At 38.3% G+C, this 17,371-nt stretch overlaps 1 protein-coding gene across 21 annotated transcripts in view; it reads left to right on the forward strand.

Annotated features, from left to right (window-relative positions):
* LOC148376644 (band 4.1-like protein 3) overlaps nt 1–14,928 on the forward strand; it is a 57,043-nt gene extending 42,115 nt beyond the window's left edge. For 17 of the 21 annotated variants that reach the window (XM_088349636.1, XM_088349474.1, XM_088349500.1 and 14 more), the window contains 8 exons: nt 679–1,179; nt 2,370–2,411; nt 3,883–3,951; nt 4,092–4,175; nt 4,295–4,393; nt 5,590–5,670; nt 7,811–7,926; nt 14,166–14,928. In XM_088349636.1, the coding sequence (XP_088205762.1) occupies nt 679–1,179; nt 2,370–2,411; nt 3,883–3,951; nt 4,092–4,175; nt 4,295–4,393; nt 5,590–5,670; nt 7,811–7,921 (987 nt within the window). In that variant the 3' untranslated portion in view covers nt 7,922–7,926; nt 14,166–14,928. The remainder of the gene's footprint in view (nt 1–678; nt 1,180–2,369; nt 2,412–3,882; nt 3,952–4,091; nt 4,176–4,294; nt 4,394–5,589; nt 5,671–7,810; nt 7,927–14,165) is intronic. The other 4 variants (XM_088349553.1, XM_088349520.1, XM_088349560.1 and 1 more) reach the window with 4 other exon arrangements.
* The last annotated feature ends 2,443 nt before the right edge of the window (nt 14,929–17,371 follow it).

Genomic DNA, 17,371 nt, shown 5'->3' on the forward strand with positions numbered 1-17,371 from the left:
ACAAAAGCCTTGATTGTTCTTTAAAAAAACATAATTAGCGAAATATTCTGCAATTCAAAGGTGTGGAAATTTTTAAATGACGGCCTTATTCAGTGCAAAGATTTTAACCTAAATCCATCAAAATGCCATTTCACTGTTAGAAATATCTACATTTTCTTAAATAGAATAAAATCAAATGTATTTGTGTAAATAAAAATGTATTAGTGTAACACTGTTCAGACAACAAAATCAATGCAGAATAAAGATATTAAATTCACAAAAAGAAAAACACGCAAAACTCCAAATATATAAACTCACACACAATAGTTAAAACAAATGAAATCAATAATAATTGAAATAAAAACACTATAATGGCACCAGCTGTCCCAATCATGTGTATTTTGACCCCTCACTCATTGATGAAGTGCTGCCTCGGGTCTAAATAATTCATAAATTGATGCTGTGGATCAAAGCAGGCATTTTATTTTTATTTTTGAAACAGCTTGGCCAAGTAGCCTCTGCGATACGAAATCAGTGTTCTTAATCCTTGTTGCAAGAATATACGACAAATTATCTCTCAAGTAATATTGGTTTGACCCAAGTGATTCTTAAAAAGTATTTAGTTTGGCTTTTATACAAGATGCACAAACCCCCTGTTTCTTAAGAGTACCATTTCCAATAAGGCAAGTGTCTCCCCAGGCGGCGGAATATCTGCTGTATTGCACTGCAGATAGCACTCTAGCCGACGGAGCCCCCACCACAGGGCCGCAGGGGCTTAGCCCATCAGCCGCCACGGACGACGACGTTTTCACAGCAGAGGATAAAACCCCCAACTCTCAGGACGACTTGTCCGAGAAGTCCGTGGCTACTTTGAGCCCGGGCTCGGTCATGGAGGAAGTCTCTCAGGCCATCACCGACAAAAGAGGCATGCTCATTATCCTGAAGGAGGCCGAGGGAAAAATGGAAGGGAAGGATGAGGTGGAAAAGCTCTTTATGACAAAGATGGAGGCGCTGCTGGAGGACGTGTCTCAGGTCAAAGGCTCGCCCAAAAAAGCCATGGCCTCGTGGGTGTCAGAGGTGGCGAGGGCGGAGGAGGATGAGGTCTGCAGTGTGCTGACGGAGGAACTGACAGAGACCTTTGAGCAGTCAAAGCCCGACGTGGCTCAGATAACACTTTCAGAGCCTGCGTCCTTAGAAGTGGTAACTGTATGAAAAACATCGCCCTCATTACTTTAACTTCCCCAGGCCGGCAGCAACTTCTAATAATAACAATATTAAGAAAATCATCCAGCGCTGTGCATGGCTAACTCGCTATCGATTCCCTTAACAGCCACTTTTTACTTTCACGCCACCGCTTTTGTTTTCGCTGCATCTTTGACAGCCATTATTTGTTTGGGGTTAATGGCTCAAGAAACCAAAATTACCTTAGCAGCTGCTGCCAAAGCTGATAAGGAAAACAAATAGGTGGTAAAATCATCACAATGCTTGTTATTTGTTTAATTGTTAATGTTCAACTTCTATGTTCTTTAAAATTTCTTCTGTAGATATTTTGTAAAGAGGATTTACTTTAAAATATTTGAAGTAATTTTTAAACATGCCTCCTACTTCTGACATGATATTGTCATCCTTGTAAATGTAGTACTTCTATCGTTAAATTTTTATATTTTTCATTTTATCTTCTAACGCCTCCATGTGTAAAGTGCTCTGAGACAGCAAATTTGGCACTGAATAAGTAAAAGTGATTCTGAAATGACTATTCTTTTTCTCAAAAATAACAAATGAAGCTTTTTTAAAAAAAAAATAGAGCATTGACATTCTTAATTCTGGTCACGATCTTAGATAAAGAATAATTTTATATATATATATATATATATATATATATATAAAACACTATTTTCCCTTCTGAAAAACATTACATTTTTAAATCTGAATTATTTTCCTGTTTAAATTCAGTAGTTTTAGGGGCCTGTTATACTATTACCATATTTGTTTTATTTTGATTGCGAAACACCCTCGGATTTGCACTCGCTAGCAGCTGCTCCCACAGCTGATAAGAAAAACCAACGAAAGGGCAGTCGGGATTGACACCCTTTCATTGTACCGCAACTTTTTTTTTCAGCAGCACTCTAAAAAACTCAATAGCTCCACCTGGCCCGCCGCCACTGCTGCGGCTTTCCCCCTCCTTCATTGCGCTCCACCCCTCCTTCCCCGAAACATTGTATGGCTCTACCTGAAAAGAAGCACAGAGCAACCCGAGCATAGTCCTGGTATTCCATACAATCCATGAGAAATACCCTCCCTATAGTTTTTCTCTTTCTCTCTCATTCCCGTCTTACTGTCCTGTCTGTGTTTTCCTTCTTTCCTTGTATTGTTCGTCTTGCCGTTGCCAGTCGACACTTGGATGGGTTTCCTCTTCTGTGACTTCTGAAAAGGTGACCACATTTTGCTGGTCACTCACAAGCTGACTTTGTTTAATGTGTTTGATTTTCCCCAGATGTTGTTGTCAAAATGTATTTTATTGCCCTCACAGGTTTTTCGCAATTATTGGTTTTATTTAAGCTCACTGGAGAAGAATAAAATAATAAATTGAGGGAAGTTGTCTTATTTAACAAAGGGCCTGGAAAAAGGGGTCTGGAATCACTTAAATAGTGTGTTTTTCTTGTGAAATCATACCACTTAATGTAGATTAAGAATTATCTAATGCATAATTATTTTTTATAGTACAGTTATTATTTTGGTGTCAAAATCAGCAATAGGGTAAAATAGAATAATAACAAAGAAAAAACCATTTGGATCAATAAGAGAACTGGTCAAGATGTAATTTGGGCCAATATTTTAAAGTGTTTCGTTTAAAGATTTGTGTTATTTTTGTTTCAAAACATAAATTACCATAGTTCACAGTGCCAAAATATAGATGTATATAAGTTGAGTGTGTAGTTTGAGGTGTCGTTAAAAAGTTGAAATTATATATTTTCTCTGTTAAGGACCGGTATGTGTTGACAATGCCCAACTGAGTTCAAAAAGCCATTTTGCTTTATCTTCCAATCAGTTTTTATCTGGCTTTTAGTAGGTCGGTTCGGGGCGGAACAAGCAAAATTAATTGGAGCGCGTCTAAGAAATGCCATGTACTTGCACACGAATCACGTGTTACTTTGCAGCCGTCTCCTGGCGTAAAGTTTTTGTTTTGTTTTTTTTAACAATGAAGACTATTCTCTTATGTAAGAATGGAATATATTGTTAATATGGCTGATTTCTTTATTTCTACTAAATGTAAATGGTCTGCATTTTATATAGTCAATGAAGACCTCCCAAAGCGCTTTACAATGTGCTTCACACTTTTCCCTTTTACACACTAACTAACCGATAGCAGCGTCAGCCATGCAAGGCAACTACCTGCCATCGGGGGCATTAGGGATTCAGTGACATATACTTCGACATATAACACGTAGGAACCGGGAATCGGACCTGCGACCTCTTGATCCCAAGACGAGAGCTTTACCTCCTGAGCCAATGCCACTCTTCGAATTTGCAGATTAATTTTATTATTAAAATGATAGTTCAACTTTACTTTTTGTTACTTTAGAAAAAATTTATTCATAATAAAATTATTACAATATGATAAAAAAGTTCCCTAAAATGTAATGGATTAAGCTTTTTTTTTTTTTTTTTTTTTTTTTTTTTTACATGTTGCAGCTGCCCTGTTAAGAAAAAATATCCCCATTTTGCCATCCTAAACCTTTTTGCCTTTATTGAATGTTTACGTTGTAGAAATATCAAAAAATGACTAAATGAAGACACGTTTTTTCATATCCAAGCGACAAATTGATTTTTTTCGGTGTATCTCCCAGTGATCATACATATTTCCTGTGTTGTAATGCAAACATGCCTCATTTTTATGAACAGGCCATACCTGAACCGGAGCAGAATAATCTTGTTGCCATGGAGACTGACACAGCACCGGAAGCTTGTACAGTAAGTAAAGCGCAAGGCACAAATTAGAAGTGATGCAACATCAGTACAGAAATATATGCATTGTAAACCCACACAAAGATGCATATAGAAATCTGCTCTTGCATCACGCTGCTGTGATTTATTTCTGTATTCTCCCGCAGGGTACCGAAAGGGAAGAGGTATGCACTAAAGAGGCCCCTGTTGTTCATACAGAAACCAAGACCATCACATATGAGTCTGCGGCGGTGCGTTCTAATCCCTATCTCCTTTCATCAAATGCTGCCGGCTTTTAGTTGGAACTGTTAAAACTTTCATTCTTGACTTTTATACATAATATATTATATATCCTCTACTCATTCAACAGAGTGACATGAACGGCGACGCAGATCCTGGCGTGTTGCTAAGCGCCCAGACCATCACCTCGGAAACCACCAGCACCACCACAACCACACACATCACCAAGGTTAGAGTTAATCAGTGATGCTCTTCTTTTAGAAAAAATCCAGTTGAAGGCAGGATTTGCTTTGTGATTTTAAACTGTGAAGCACTCTGTGGTGATTTCGTTATTAGTATTAGTTTCTTCTTCCTCAACCCTGATCAATCAGGGGTGGGCTCTATTACACACACATGCAACTGTGCACCAGGGCTGCACGATTTTGAGAAAAAAACTTAATTGCAATTTTTCAGATTAGTATTAGTATTAGTATCTCCCAGCCACATGTAATCATGAAAGGAGACATATGATATCATGAGCCACAGTGTTTCACCCAGGGTCTTCTTCTATAAAAAAATGAAAATCAATTCTCATGAGGAACATAACTGCTTAGAATTTTTCTCACAAGTAATGTTGACTGATTGAATATAATGATGGGGCATCAAGTGTCTAATTTGTGGGTTATTATTTTTATATATACAGACGCCGCCCTACTTACGAACGAGATCGTAAGTCAAATTAGTTTGTAAGTTGCTTAAATGCTATATTTTGTCTGTTTAAGGTTTATATAAGTAAGTTGAAGGCTCGTATAAGTAACCTGGATTGTTTGTACTAAAAACATTTCATAAAATAATATGCTCTATAAAGACAAATTAAGTAAAGTTTAACTTACTTGTGAAAGATGGGCTTCAAGAGTTAGGCTACTTTCTCCTCCGTGGTAAAAAGTGGCCGAAAAAAAGCGATCCAACATTTTCTCAACCGCATCAAGCTTTCTTATTCCACTTTCATTCCAAAAGAAACGGCTCGCCTCTCCTTTACACTTTACACCAACCATTCTGAATGGATGCACAAGATATTAAACAATAAAAATGTCAAAGTTCTTAACGCGCTGGAGATACAGTATAGAATGTTTACACACAAACTAGGAAGAAGAAGCCAGATTTCTTCTTCGGGTAGAAAAAGGTGCACACAATACAAAATCGAATTTACAGCAATGTCCGTATATTTTTCGACATCCCGTTTTTCTAAAGTCGAATGCTCGTAAGTAGGGGAGCGTCTGTATGTGTGTATATGTGTATATATATATATATATATATATATATATATATATATATATATATATATACATGGCAGTTAAGCATGACTTCATATTTTGATGTTGTCTGACCGATAAGTGTATCCTTAGGCTCTCTATAATAATTTCATATATGTTTTTTTCTGTCTAGACTGTGAAAGGAGGTGTTTCAGAGACTAGGATTGAGAAAAGGATTGTCATCACGGGGGACTCTGATATCGACCATGATGAGGTAGCTGCCTTTAAAATACTCACTTTTGTTGAATCTAAGTAGCTACTCTTGAATCAAAATGTCTTTAATCGTTTTCAGCCACTGAGCCACTTGCAATCAAAGGGGCAAAGCACGTAGCCCCATCTCAGGAAAGGGTGGCTGCAGCTCCCGCCATCCCTTGATTTTTCACCACTATCAGCTCGGAAACACATTGAATACTTTTATTTTATTTTATTTTTTCCTTCCCAAAGAAAATTTAACTTTTAATAATACTCTCAAAAATGTATTAATACATTTTAAATATCAACCAAAAAGTTAAGTCGCTTTTCATTTGCAAGTTTAGATCTATTTGATTATTATTTTTAAACATTCTAATACATATTTTTTCATATCAAGTCACTCCATTATAATCAGTTTTACGTATACTGTTTTTATGGTAAGTACATCTTTCAATAATACTAAGACAATGAAAAACCCAGATTCAATTCCAAAATAAGTAAAGGGATAAACCTTTCAAATTATTATTATTTTTTTAATGCAACCTTCATAATTGCAGTTCAAAAACAAACAAATAAACGGAATTATCTTAAGGAGCAATTCTCTAGAACGTTGTGCAAAGAGAAATTCAAGAAAAATGCAAAAAGTAGGCCTTAAAAGATAGATTTTCTATTTTTTTTATTTTTTCTCGAGTTTCTAGTTATTTTTATAACTCAGATTTTTCTCTGATAGAGTGATTGGAACAGATAGTTCTTTGTCACAGAAACATTCATGAGATTTGGTTATTTTATGACTTTATTAATGTTTAACAGAAAAAGTGATCAAATCTGCTGGGACAAAAATGTACATACAGCAACACGAATTAGCAATTTTGGTGACTTAGAAAGTTGTGTCAGTAAAATGAGCCTCATAGCATGGTCAAGAAAGTCACTTGGAGCCATTTCGAAGCAGCTGCAGGTTCCAAGAGCAACAGTGTAAAAAAATGTTTGTAAGTATAAAGTGTATGGCACTGTTTTGTTACTGCCACGATCAGGAAAAAGACCGCTCATCACATTGACAAAGATAAGACCAGCTGGAGGAAAGTTCTGTGGTCAGACGAAACAAAAATCGAGCTATTTGATTAAAATGCCCAGCAATATTTTTGTAGGAGAAAAGGTGAGGCCTTTAACCCCAAGTACACCATGCCTACCGTCGAGCACGGTGGTGGTAGTATTATGCTGTGAGGCTGTTTTGCTGCCAATGAAACTGGCGTTTTACTGAGAGTAGATGGGATAATAAAGAAGGAGGGTTACCTTCAAATTCTTCAAGATAACTTGGTCATCAGCCCGAAGATTGGGTCTTGGGCGCAGTTGGGTATTCTAACAGACAATGACCCCAAACACACATCAAAAGTGGTAATGAAATGGCTAAATGCAGCTAGAATTAAGGTTTTGGAATGGCCTTCCCAAAGTCCTGACTTAAACCCCATTGAGAACTTGTGGACAATGCTTTAAGAAACAAGTCCATGTCAGAAAGCCATCAAATTTAAAGGAACTGCATCAATTCTGTCAAGAGGAGTGGTCTAAGATTCAACCAGAAGCTTGCCAATGGCTACCAAAAGTGCCTAATTGAAGTAAAAAATGGCCAAGGGACATTTTACCAGATATTAGCGCTGCTGTATGTATATTTTTGACCCAGTAGATTTGATCACTTTTTCTGTTAACACATAATAAAGTCATAAAAGAACCAAAGAACCTCATGAACGTTAATTCATTCATTTTTTTCATGTTTTAACATCTAGTATGGTCTTGATATTAAATTTTATTATAATTAAAAATGCAAAAGTCCTTAACATAAAAAATCTGGGGGAAAAAAACAAGAGTAAAATAAAGAAATAAAAGATGAATTCACTCAAGTTACTTGTGTATAAAAAGTCCTACAGTAGTGTACATAAAAATTAAACCTATGTACGCCTGTCATTATTTCAATTCCAAGCGCTCAGTGAATTGATATATTGCACTTATAACGGGGAACTGCAGCCACACTCTTCTCACGAACCCAATGAAATTGTTCACTTTTGATTTTAAAATCTGGATAACAGTGATTTGTTGATTTCTCCTCCTCCGTTCTCTGTCTCCCCCTCTTGGTGATCCCCCCTTCTGGCACGTCACCTGTGCAAATGTAGGCTTTGGCCCAAGCCATAAAGGAGGCTAAAGAGCAGCATCCTGACATGTCAGTGACCAAAGTAGTGGTACATAAAGAGACAGAGATCACGCCAGAGGAGGGGGAGGACTGACCCAGGTAAGTGCGCCAGTCAGGTCCTGCTCCCCTGATTCTGGCATGCCCGCTTGTTTTCAACTCATCGCCCGACAGTCGCCCTCTACTTATATTTCTTTGCTAGCGCTAAGGCTTTTTATTGTTGTGCCAGGGGGTGAAAAGGGTCAACGGGGGCGCACGCACACAAGGGATATTATGCTCTCTACTTGTACTGACAAGCCTTCCAATCCTTCTGCACTAATGCCGCTGTTGTCTCATGCAATCTTGTGTGAAGGAAACGCTCCCCCTGCTGGACACTAACGTTGCAACCGTGGAACACGAAATTACCCATTATCGTCCCCAAACACTTTTTTTGTACTTCAAAACGCACAAAAAGTTTGCTTGACACGGATTTATTTACATAGTTTCATTAGCCGCACTAAAGAGTTTCCAGCAGCGGAGGTGATATAAAATACCTGCTCAACCGGCTCCTACGAACATGCCGACTTTCCGCGGAATCTGATCTGAGGCATACTTGGGCGTGCCCTGTTGGAGAAAAGGCATCTTGGAAGCTTTTCTGAAACTTAACCTCCCTCCCCAAATGAAAAAAGGCAACCTTTTTTCACATAGTTTGCGAGAAATTGCGTAATTGTCCCCGATTATATGATCAGATCGTCTTAATCATTAATTCATATTATTTTACTAGAAATCAAATATCTAGTAACACGATTCCCGGCTCCTCCGTGTTATATGTCGAAGTGTCCTTGGGCAAGACACTGAATCCCTAATGCCCCCAATAAGCAGGTAGGCGCCTTGCATGGCTGACTCCCTATTGGTGTGTGAGTGTGTGTGTGAATGGGTTAGTGTGAAGCACATTGTAAAGCGCTTTGGGAGGTCTTCATTGACTTGAAAAGCGCTATATAAATGCAGAACATTTACCATTTACTAGAAAGAGGGATGGTGTGCAACTGAAAAGAGTGCTTCAAAGTCCAAGGAAAAATACAAAAAAACGGAGACTCGAGGTGATTAAATGGCACAAATTTTCTTCCCCCTTTTTTTTGCCAAACCCTTTTGAGGTTTTTGGATACTTTTAGCAGGTCAATTATGTGAGCTTACTTTAGGTGAGGCTTTTTTATGTAAAATAAATGCAAATTTCTTGACTTACAAGTGATAAGTTTATAGTTGAGTAGACACACAATATAAGGAGAGAAGACATGAATGGATATTGAACTTGCAAATAGAACAGGGCAGAGCCCAAATCTCAGATAAGAAATTCCAGCCTGTTATAAAAGCCCCCCACTCTGCCTTTTCCTTTTATTAAATCTCCAAGGTTACAAAATCAAATCAGCCCTAAAAAGTGTGAGAATCAAAGAACAGAAGCATGAGGGATGAAACAAGTGCATAATAGCCAAAACAATGGACATCAGTGAGGTGTAACAGTCAAAATAACAAACTGGAATCCTATGCAATCTCTTTTGCAGGTGTCCAATATTAAAAACAGAATATACCTATCAACATGATTTTTTTTTAAATGCATGTTTTATATAGTATTCACTGTATTTTTGCTCAGATTTGTTTTACCACCTAGAGGCGCTAAATAGTAAACACTGTCCCTTTAAAGTTAAAAAAAAAGGTTACCACAATTATTTCTAGATTACTTTGTGAGCCAAAGCGTGAAAAAAAGATACATATTAATAAGAACAGTTTAAATTTTCAACAATTGTTTTGACCCTTTAAACCAGGGGTGTCAAACTCACATTAACTCGGGGGGCCACACGATAGAACAAACATTCGGCCGGACTAGTAGATTAGAGAGAAAGAAAAAGAAAGAGAAAGAAATAAGAGGAAGCGAGTTATAGAAAAAGAGAGAGGGTGGGACAGAGAAATTGAGAGAGAAAGAAAAGAGAGAGAATGTAAAAAAAAGAGAAATAGTGAGAGAGGGGGGGAAAAGAAGAGAGAGAAAGAAATCCAAAGAGAAGGAGAGGAAAGAGAAATGCAGAAGGAGAGAAGCAAGAGAGTGTGAAAAGGAAAATAGCAAAAGAAGGTAAAAAGACAGAGAGAGAGAGAGAGAGAGAAAGAGGAACAAAGAAAGAGAAAAAGAGAGACAGAAAAAATGAAAGAGAGAGAGAGCGAGAGCGAAATACAAGTACAGTGTTTGTGAGAGGCACCTTGCAACCTCAGGTGGACATATTTCAACCTGCAGCTCGTTTTTCTCTTGCGCTTCCATCAGCGGATCAGGCCAGCTGAGGGATTGAATCCGGGCAGCAGGCCGGCTGTTTGACACCCCTGCTTTAAACGTTACAAAGCGAGACTAGTGCAGATAGTGGCATATTTCTGAACAGTCTCTTTGAATAGTGTGCTTTGAGATTTTCATGAAAAAAGTGTGCCTTGTACCTCAAAAGGTTGAGAAACACCGCATTGGGTTATAATGGATGCTAACTTGTGCTAACTACAGTTACTAACCCAAATGTCTTGGCTGTACATAGAGGCACTGGTTGTCTGCTTGGAATTCAATTTTCGCAATGAGGCGTTCCGTCATCTAGCATTGGACAAAGCGGGCTTACTTGTCTTGGCTTGCACTCCCTCTTCAATGTGAAATTGGTTGACGACAGCTTCTGTGCTATTTACAGTACCTTGCAAAAGTATTGCAACCACCAACAACATTTTGTCATATTGCCGTATTCAGGCTTCAAACTTATCGTTAAAAAACTCAAAATATATTTTGAGAATCTATTAATATTTGAGACAATTGTAAAATGAAACATTTATGGTGAATGTTGAATGGTCTGCATTTATATAGCGCTCTTCAAGTCAATGAAGACCTCCCAAAGCGCTTTACAATGTGCTTCACACTTACCCATTCTCACACACACTCACACACACCATCATTTTATATTATGCAAACAAATACAAATGGAAAAGTAGACTTTGACTTAGTACTTGGTACTACCTTTTTGCTGTGATCTTAGCCACAAGTCTTTTTGGGTATTTCTCTATATAAGTTTTTCCCATTTTAAAACAGAATTTTTTGCCCATTCTTCTTTACAAAACAACGTTCGTGCACAGCGTTTTTCAGATCTTTCCTCAAATGCTCCATAGGATTGAGGTTTGGAATTTGGTTTGGCCATTTTAACACCTTAAAATTGTTAGTTCTGAACCAGGGGTCAGGAACCTTTTTGACCCAAAGAGCCATAAAAGCAAAAAATGTTTTCAAAAGAAATTGAGAGAGCCACATCATATATTTTCAGAGAAAATTGAAAAAACTGACAAACACGCTCTCTAGACAAAAGCTAATTCTTCAGCACATTTTATTTCACTGTGTGTCGTTTGATGATTTCATCAAATGTATGAAATGATAATAATGCCAAATCCTGTGTCCCAAATCAATGTAAATATGCCATTTAAAATTTGTCTTCCACCTTCAGTTAAGTGTTGAGGCCATTGTTTTCCATGAAATTTGTCCTTAATAACGGTTTCAAAACAATGTGCATGCAAAGTTCTTTTGTAAAAATGTCACCAATTACTGCAAACGATAAACATATTGTCATATTCACTTTCGGTGTAGACTGCACTGAGCGAGAGAGAGAGAAGGAAGTGCCTTGCGCTGTGTGCAGGGATCCGCCCACCTGTACTGCTCACCCAATCAAAGTCGTTTGCCAGCGTTTTTATTTATCCGTTTAAATGGTTTCTTATCGAACCTCTGCATTAAGTTGCTTCGGCTTTATATGGACCAAAAACGGGATGAAATCACTTGACTTTGGAACGCCACAGAGAGATGTGCAATAGTTACATTTTATTTCAGAGCCATACGTACTCATGGAAAGAGCCATATATGGCTCCCGAGCCATAGGTTCCCTACCCCTGTTCTAAACTATTCGATTGTAGATTTTACTTTATGTTTAGGGTCCTTGTGCTGTTCGCAGATGAATCTGTGACCCATTCTCATGTCTCTTGCTCAACTCAAGTGTGTATTATACACAGATAAATACAAATATTTATACTCTAAATGCATACCGTTCCTGCTATTCTAAAAACAAAATGTCACCCCTTTTTTTGTTTTTCATATTTGCATGAATGAAATGTTTACAGTGAAAGGAGATTGGTATTTTAAAATATCAGCGACGATATGAGGAATTGGTCAAGTCTACATGATCTTTTTTCCTGATGCATCGCCGGGGTATCGGGTTCAAGCCTTTACTGGCAGAAACAAAAATAAAATCAATATTTTTTTCTTCCTGACCTGGCCCTCATGCAAATTTTTTATTCCAATGCCGTCCACGTCTGAAATAGTTTGCCCACTCCTGTTTCAAAGGACAGTGTGTAATTTTTAGTGCCTTCTAGTAGGGGTGGGCAATTGTTTTCTAGGGGGCTTCATGAGAAACTGAAAATATTGCGGAAACAGACCACAACACTGACTTCCATCCTGCATAATAATAATAATTGTGTTGCTTTATTTTTTAAAAAAAAGCATCGATTTGATAAGTTTGTAAGAGAATACTGTTATGTTTAATTAGGTAATGACGAAGGGAAGTTGCCTTGCAAAATAAATGCTATTTATTTAGTCCCATTTCCCAAAACTATGGTAAAGAAAATGTGAAGCTCTTTACCATCCCTCCATCCATTTTTTGCATCGCTTATCCTCAGTAGGGTCACGGGGGTGCTGGAGCACATCCCAGCCTTTCTCGGCAGTGGACAGGGGACACCCTGAACTGGTCGCCAGCCAGTCGCAGGGCACACAGAGACAGACACTTTATTCCGAGGACCGGCTAATTAACCTGACATGCATGTTTTTGGAATGTGGGAGGAAACCCACGCAAGCATGGGGAGAATATGCAAACTCCACACAGGAAGGTTCGGTCTACTGAACTGTACACATAAAAAAAGAGAACATTTTGATTCAAAATAGATTTCCGCTAAATGATTTGTGATCAGGTCCCACCTGTTCTAGTGTGCTTATGTACTTAAATTGTTACCCAAAACATGCTTGGAGGAAACCAACGCAAGTACTGGGAGAACATGCAAACTCCACACAGGAAGGTTTGATTTCATGACCTCAGAATTGTGCCACAGACGCGCTAACCACTCCGCCGCTGTGCTGCCCGGCCTTTTCCATTTTTAACTGAAATTAGTCATCTGATATAGTCAAATTGGTGTGCCAAAAATCTATTAAAGACATAGATTCCAATTTCTCATATCACCTGTATTTCAATTAGTGATACAGTATCTCCATTGTAAGCATTTTTTATTGTAAACATTTCCACTCATGTGAAAAAATGACCAAAAAAAGACATTTTTAATATTACCAACAATGTGCATTTATTTTTTTTATTTTTTGGTACATTTCATTAATTTTATTTTGAAACACTCGGATTTGTACATCCTTTTTTAAGCAGTAAATCTAATAATATGCATTGAAAAAAGGCAAAATGTAATACAGGTAACGAAGTAGTTTTTTGTGGAATTAATATCAATACGATTAATACTTGCTATTTTTTTTAAATATCTATAATAAAATCTACCCTGCTTTTTTAATTGGGGACACTGAGGAGAAGAGTGGCTCTAAATTGTAAATGGACTGCATTTATATAGCACTTTTCAAGTCACTGAAGACTTCCCAAAGTGCTTTACAATATGCTTTACAGTTTACCCATTCACACACACACTCACGCACCAGTAGGCACAGGCAGTCACGCAGGGCACCTACCTGCAGTGTCTCGCCCAAGGACACTTCGACATAACTCTGAGAAGCCAGGAATCGAACTTGCAAGTTCTCGCCACCCCGAATCATCCATCCATCCATTAGCTGCACCGCTTATCCTCAGTAGGGTCGCGGGGGTGCTGGAGCCCATCCCAGCTATCTTCGGGCAGGAGACACCCAGAACTGGTTGCCAGCCAGTCACAGAGCACACACTCGCTCATTCACAATTTTGACCTGCCAATTAACCTGACATGCATGTTTTTGGAATGTGGGAGGAAACCGGAGTGCCCGGAGGAAACCCACGCAAGCACGGGGAGAACATGCAAACTCCACACAGGAGATTTGATTTCATGACGTCAGAACTGTGCCACACACGCGCTAACCACTGGGCCGCCGTGCTGCCCACCCCCAATCAATATATTTTTATTGGTGCTTTTTTTTTTTTAATGCTTTTATTTTTAATTTTGGGTGGGCCAGATTCAGAAGCCAGGCTGGGCCGCGTGTGGCCCGCGGGCTGTAGTTTGCCCTTTTCTCTTCTACTATAATTCACACCCTGATTTTTTTTTTTTTCCTCTTTTTTTTCCAGGAGTAAGCTCGACATCTGAAAATTCCACATTTGACGGCGGGACCCGAAACTCTTCTTCCTTTCCTTTCCCTTCCGCATTGTCCGGCTTTAGCCCGCTAGTCGCAAACGCCCGAGAAAAAAAAAAGGAACGCATGCGGCCAAGGACGCCACGCGCCGTTATTAGCATTAGCGTCACACAAGCCACGCCCCCCATTATCCCGGATAAATCTATACATCCTCAAAGAATTTAGAATAAGAATCGAAGCGACTTGCTTTCACTGCCTTATGGATTTGAAGCGTTTTTATGAGATGAGTTGTTGCAGCCCGCTTCTCTTTTTATTTATGAAGTAAAAGCCATCACTCCGACGGAATCTGCATCTATGTTTTAGCTCGTGCACTATTTAACCTTCCTCTAGTTGGATTTCCCGTCAGATATGCCACTAAATACGAACACCAGGCCATTTTTTTCCATCTCTCGTTGATTATTTTTAAAGGACGGGGGTCGTTTGTACTTGAACTGCGTATTTTATTTTGAAAATCATATCAAAGTCGTTTGTTTTTTTTAGTTTGCCGTTCGCTCGCATTTGGGCTTTTACTCGGCCATGAAGTCATTTGAATGTTCCCGTGCAGGCTTTGAATGTGTCCGGCGAAGCCCCGCCCACCCATCTCAATAGCCAATTAGGTTTTATCCCCGGTTTGGCGGGAAAAGATGGCCGATGTGTGGCCGTTTTAAGTTGCAGTTTCCTTCTCCGGTGAATAAAACTTTGACACGTCACAACACAAACGACCGTGTTTGGTTTTTGTCGTGAGAATCGAGCTTTGATGGGCAACCTGTGGCATGTGCGCTGTGTCGCGGCCCCTTTGGGGCTTTCACTTGGTCTGTCTTTCAGAGGGTTTTGTGATTGAAAACAAGATTTTATGCTGATTTTTAAAGCCCCAGTGTGTAATATTCGACCACTAGATGGCACTGTTGTCTAAAGCGAACGGAAACCAGTGCAACAACATGCAACAAGACTGCAGACAAACATGGAGGTGAGCTGAGTCGGGTTTTCACTATGCAAAAGATATACAAATTTCTCAACCTATGATTTTTTTTAAATACAGACGCTCCCCTACTAACGACGGGATGTCGAAAAATATCCGGAAATTGCTGTATGTTCGATTTTGTATTGTGTGCAACTCAGCATCCACCCAGAAGAAGAAATCCCCTTCCTCTTCCCAGTTTGTGTGTAAACATTCTATACTGTATCTCCAGCGCGCTAAGAACTTTGACATTTTCATTGTTTAATGTTTCGTGCATCCATTCAATATGGTTGGTGTAAAGAAGAGGAGAGACGTTTTATTTGAAATTAAGTGGAATAAGAAAGCGTGATGCGGTCGCTCCACTTTTTACCACAGATGAGAAAGTCGCCTAACTCTTGAAGCCCATCTTCCAAAAGTAAGTTAAACTCAACTTTATTTATCTCTATAGAGCAAATTATTTTATGAAATGTTTATTATTTAGTACAAAACAATACAGGTTACTTATACAAGTCTCAAACATACTTATACATACAAAATATAGCACTGAAGCAACTTGCGAATAAATTCAACTTACCATCGTTCGAAAGAAGGGCAGCGTCTGAAATTGACATATAAGAGTTCATGTATTTTTGCCTAGTATTCAAATCAATGTTTTTATATTTACCGCATGAAAGTTTTTTGCACTAAATATTACACACTGTCCCTTTAAAGAAGAGCAAATCGGATTGTCACAGGTCATGCAACTCGTCACAAAATTAAGTTATCCCTAATCGAATTGGCATATAAAACCTTACCTAATCGAAAACAGTGGCTTTCATGATTTATAATAGTTAATAATATTAACTATTAGTTTCTAATAAAAGTCTAATCGTCATTATACATGTGCAAAAAGTTAAAGTGTCACAAAAAGGAAACAAACACACATAAGTGAGGGACAGTGTGTAATATTTAGCACCTCCTAGTGGTGCAAAAAACATTTGAATACTAGGGAAAAATACATGAGCTTGGCATACCAATGGTAATTTTGATAGGTGGAGAAATTTGTATTTCTTTGACATAGTGTATTGCATACTTAGTACCGTATTTTCCGCACTATAAGGCGCACCAGGTTATAGGGCGCACCCCGAAAAAATACATTTTTACATCTTTACATTTTAACAAGAGATCGTATAGTGGCTTTTTAACGTTTACAATGGATTCAACATATTTTTCTTTCGTCTGAATTTTAACCAACATCATCCTTTTTTAATGTATATGAGAAAATAGAAATGAAAACAATAATGAGTATAAAAACGGGTACAAGTTACCTGCAAATGGATGAGTCACAACATTAGCTTTTCTGCTGGCTTTGATCTCTTTGATCTCTACAAGGGGAATTCATAGTTTAGTAAAACAGAAACAAAACGAAAATAAACCTAAACAGCTTGACAATATCAATCACATTACTGTGCATGTTTAGAGATTTGTCAGCTGGGGTTATAATGTTTAAAATTAACTTCTTTTGTGGAGCACCAAAAGATGTGTCTTACCATTGCAGTTCTCTCTGGTAAGACTGCCAACAAACCCCGCCTCCCGGTCACATGTCAGAAGCCAAAACCAAACCCCACCCCATACCAGCAGATGGCACTGTTGGACTCATCATTGCAGGACATTTACCAAAAACTATACACATATTTCAGCAGGAATTTCAATAAAACAAAAGTTATTACTACACCCGTTACATTCATATGTACTCATTTCTTTTCTCATTTTGTTATAGTTTGACCTTTCAAGACTAGACTTTATGCAGGATACATTTTTAGTTGGTTAAGTTTGCTAGTTAGTATTTAATTTCACTTATTTTACTATAGTTTATACTCCATTTTCAAGACAGGACTTTTTCTAGTATACATTTTTAGTCAGACAGTTCGTCCGGTCATACTTTTTTTCCCCCAACTGGTTAAAGGGGCAGTGTTATTTGACCACGGCATGTCACTGAGTGGTGTAGAGCAACCGGAAACGACTGCTACAAAGTATTGGGAAGAATACAAACCGCGGAAACGCAAAGTGACCAAAACGCATCAGTTTACTTCTCTATTTTTTTCTCAACCTTTTTGACGTTTTTGGGTACCCGTAGCAGAAAGATGGTGGACAGCTATGTCGGATAACTTTAGGTGAGGTTTATATAATGTAAATAAAATGCTAATTTCATGAAAATGCAGGTT

Source organism: Urocampus carinirostris, chromosome 1, assembly GCF_059441175.1.
Source record: "Urocampus carinirostris isolate Australia breed hairy pipefish chromosome 1, RoL_Ucar_1.0, whole genome shotgun sequence".
Classification (NCBI taxonomy): domain Eukaryota; kingdom Metazoa; phylum Chordata; class Actinopteri; order Syngnathiformes; family Syngnathidae; genus Urocampus; species Urocampus carinirostris.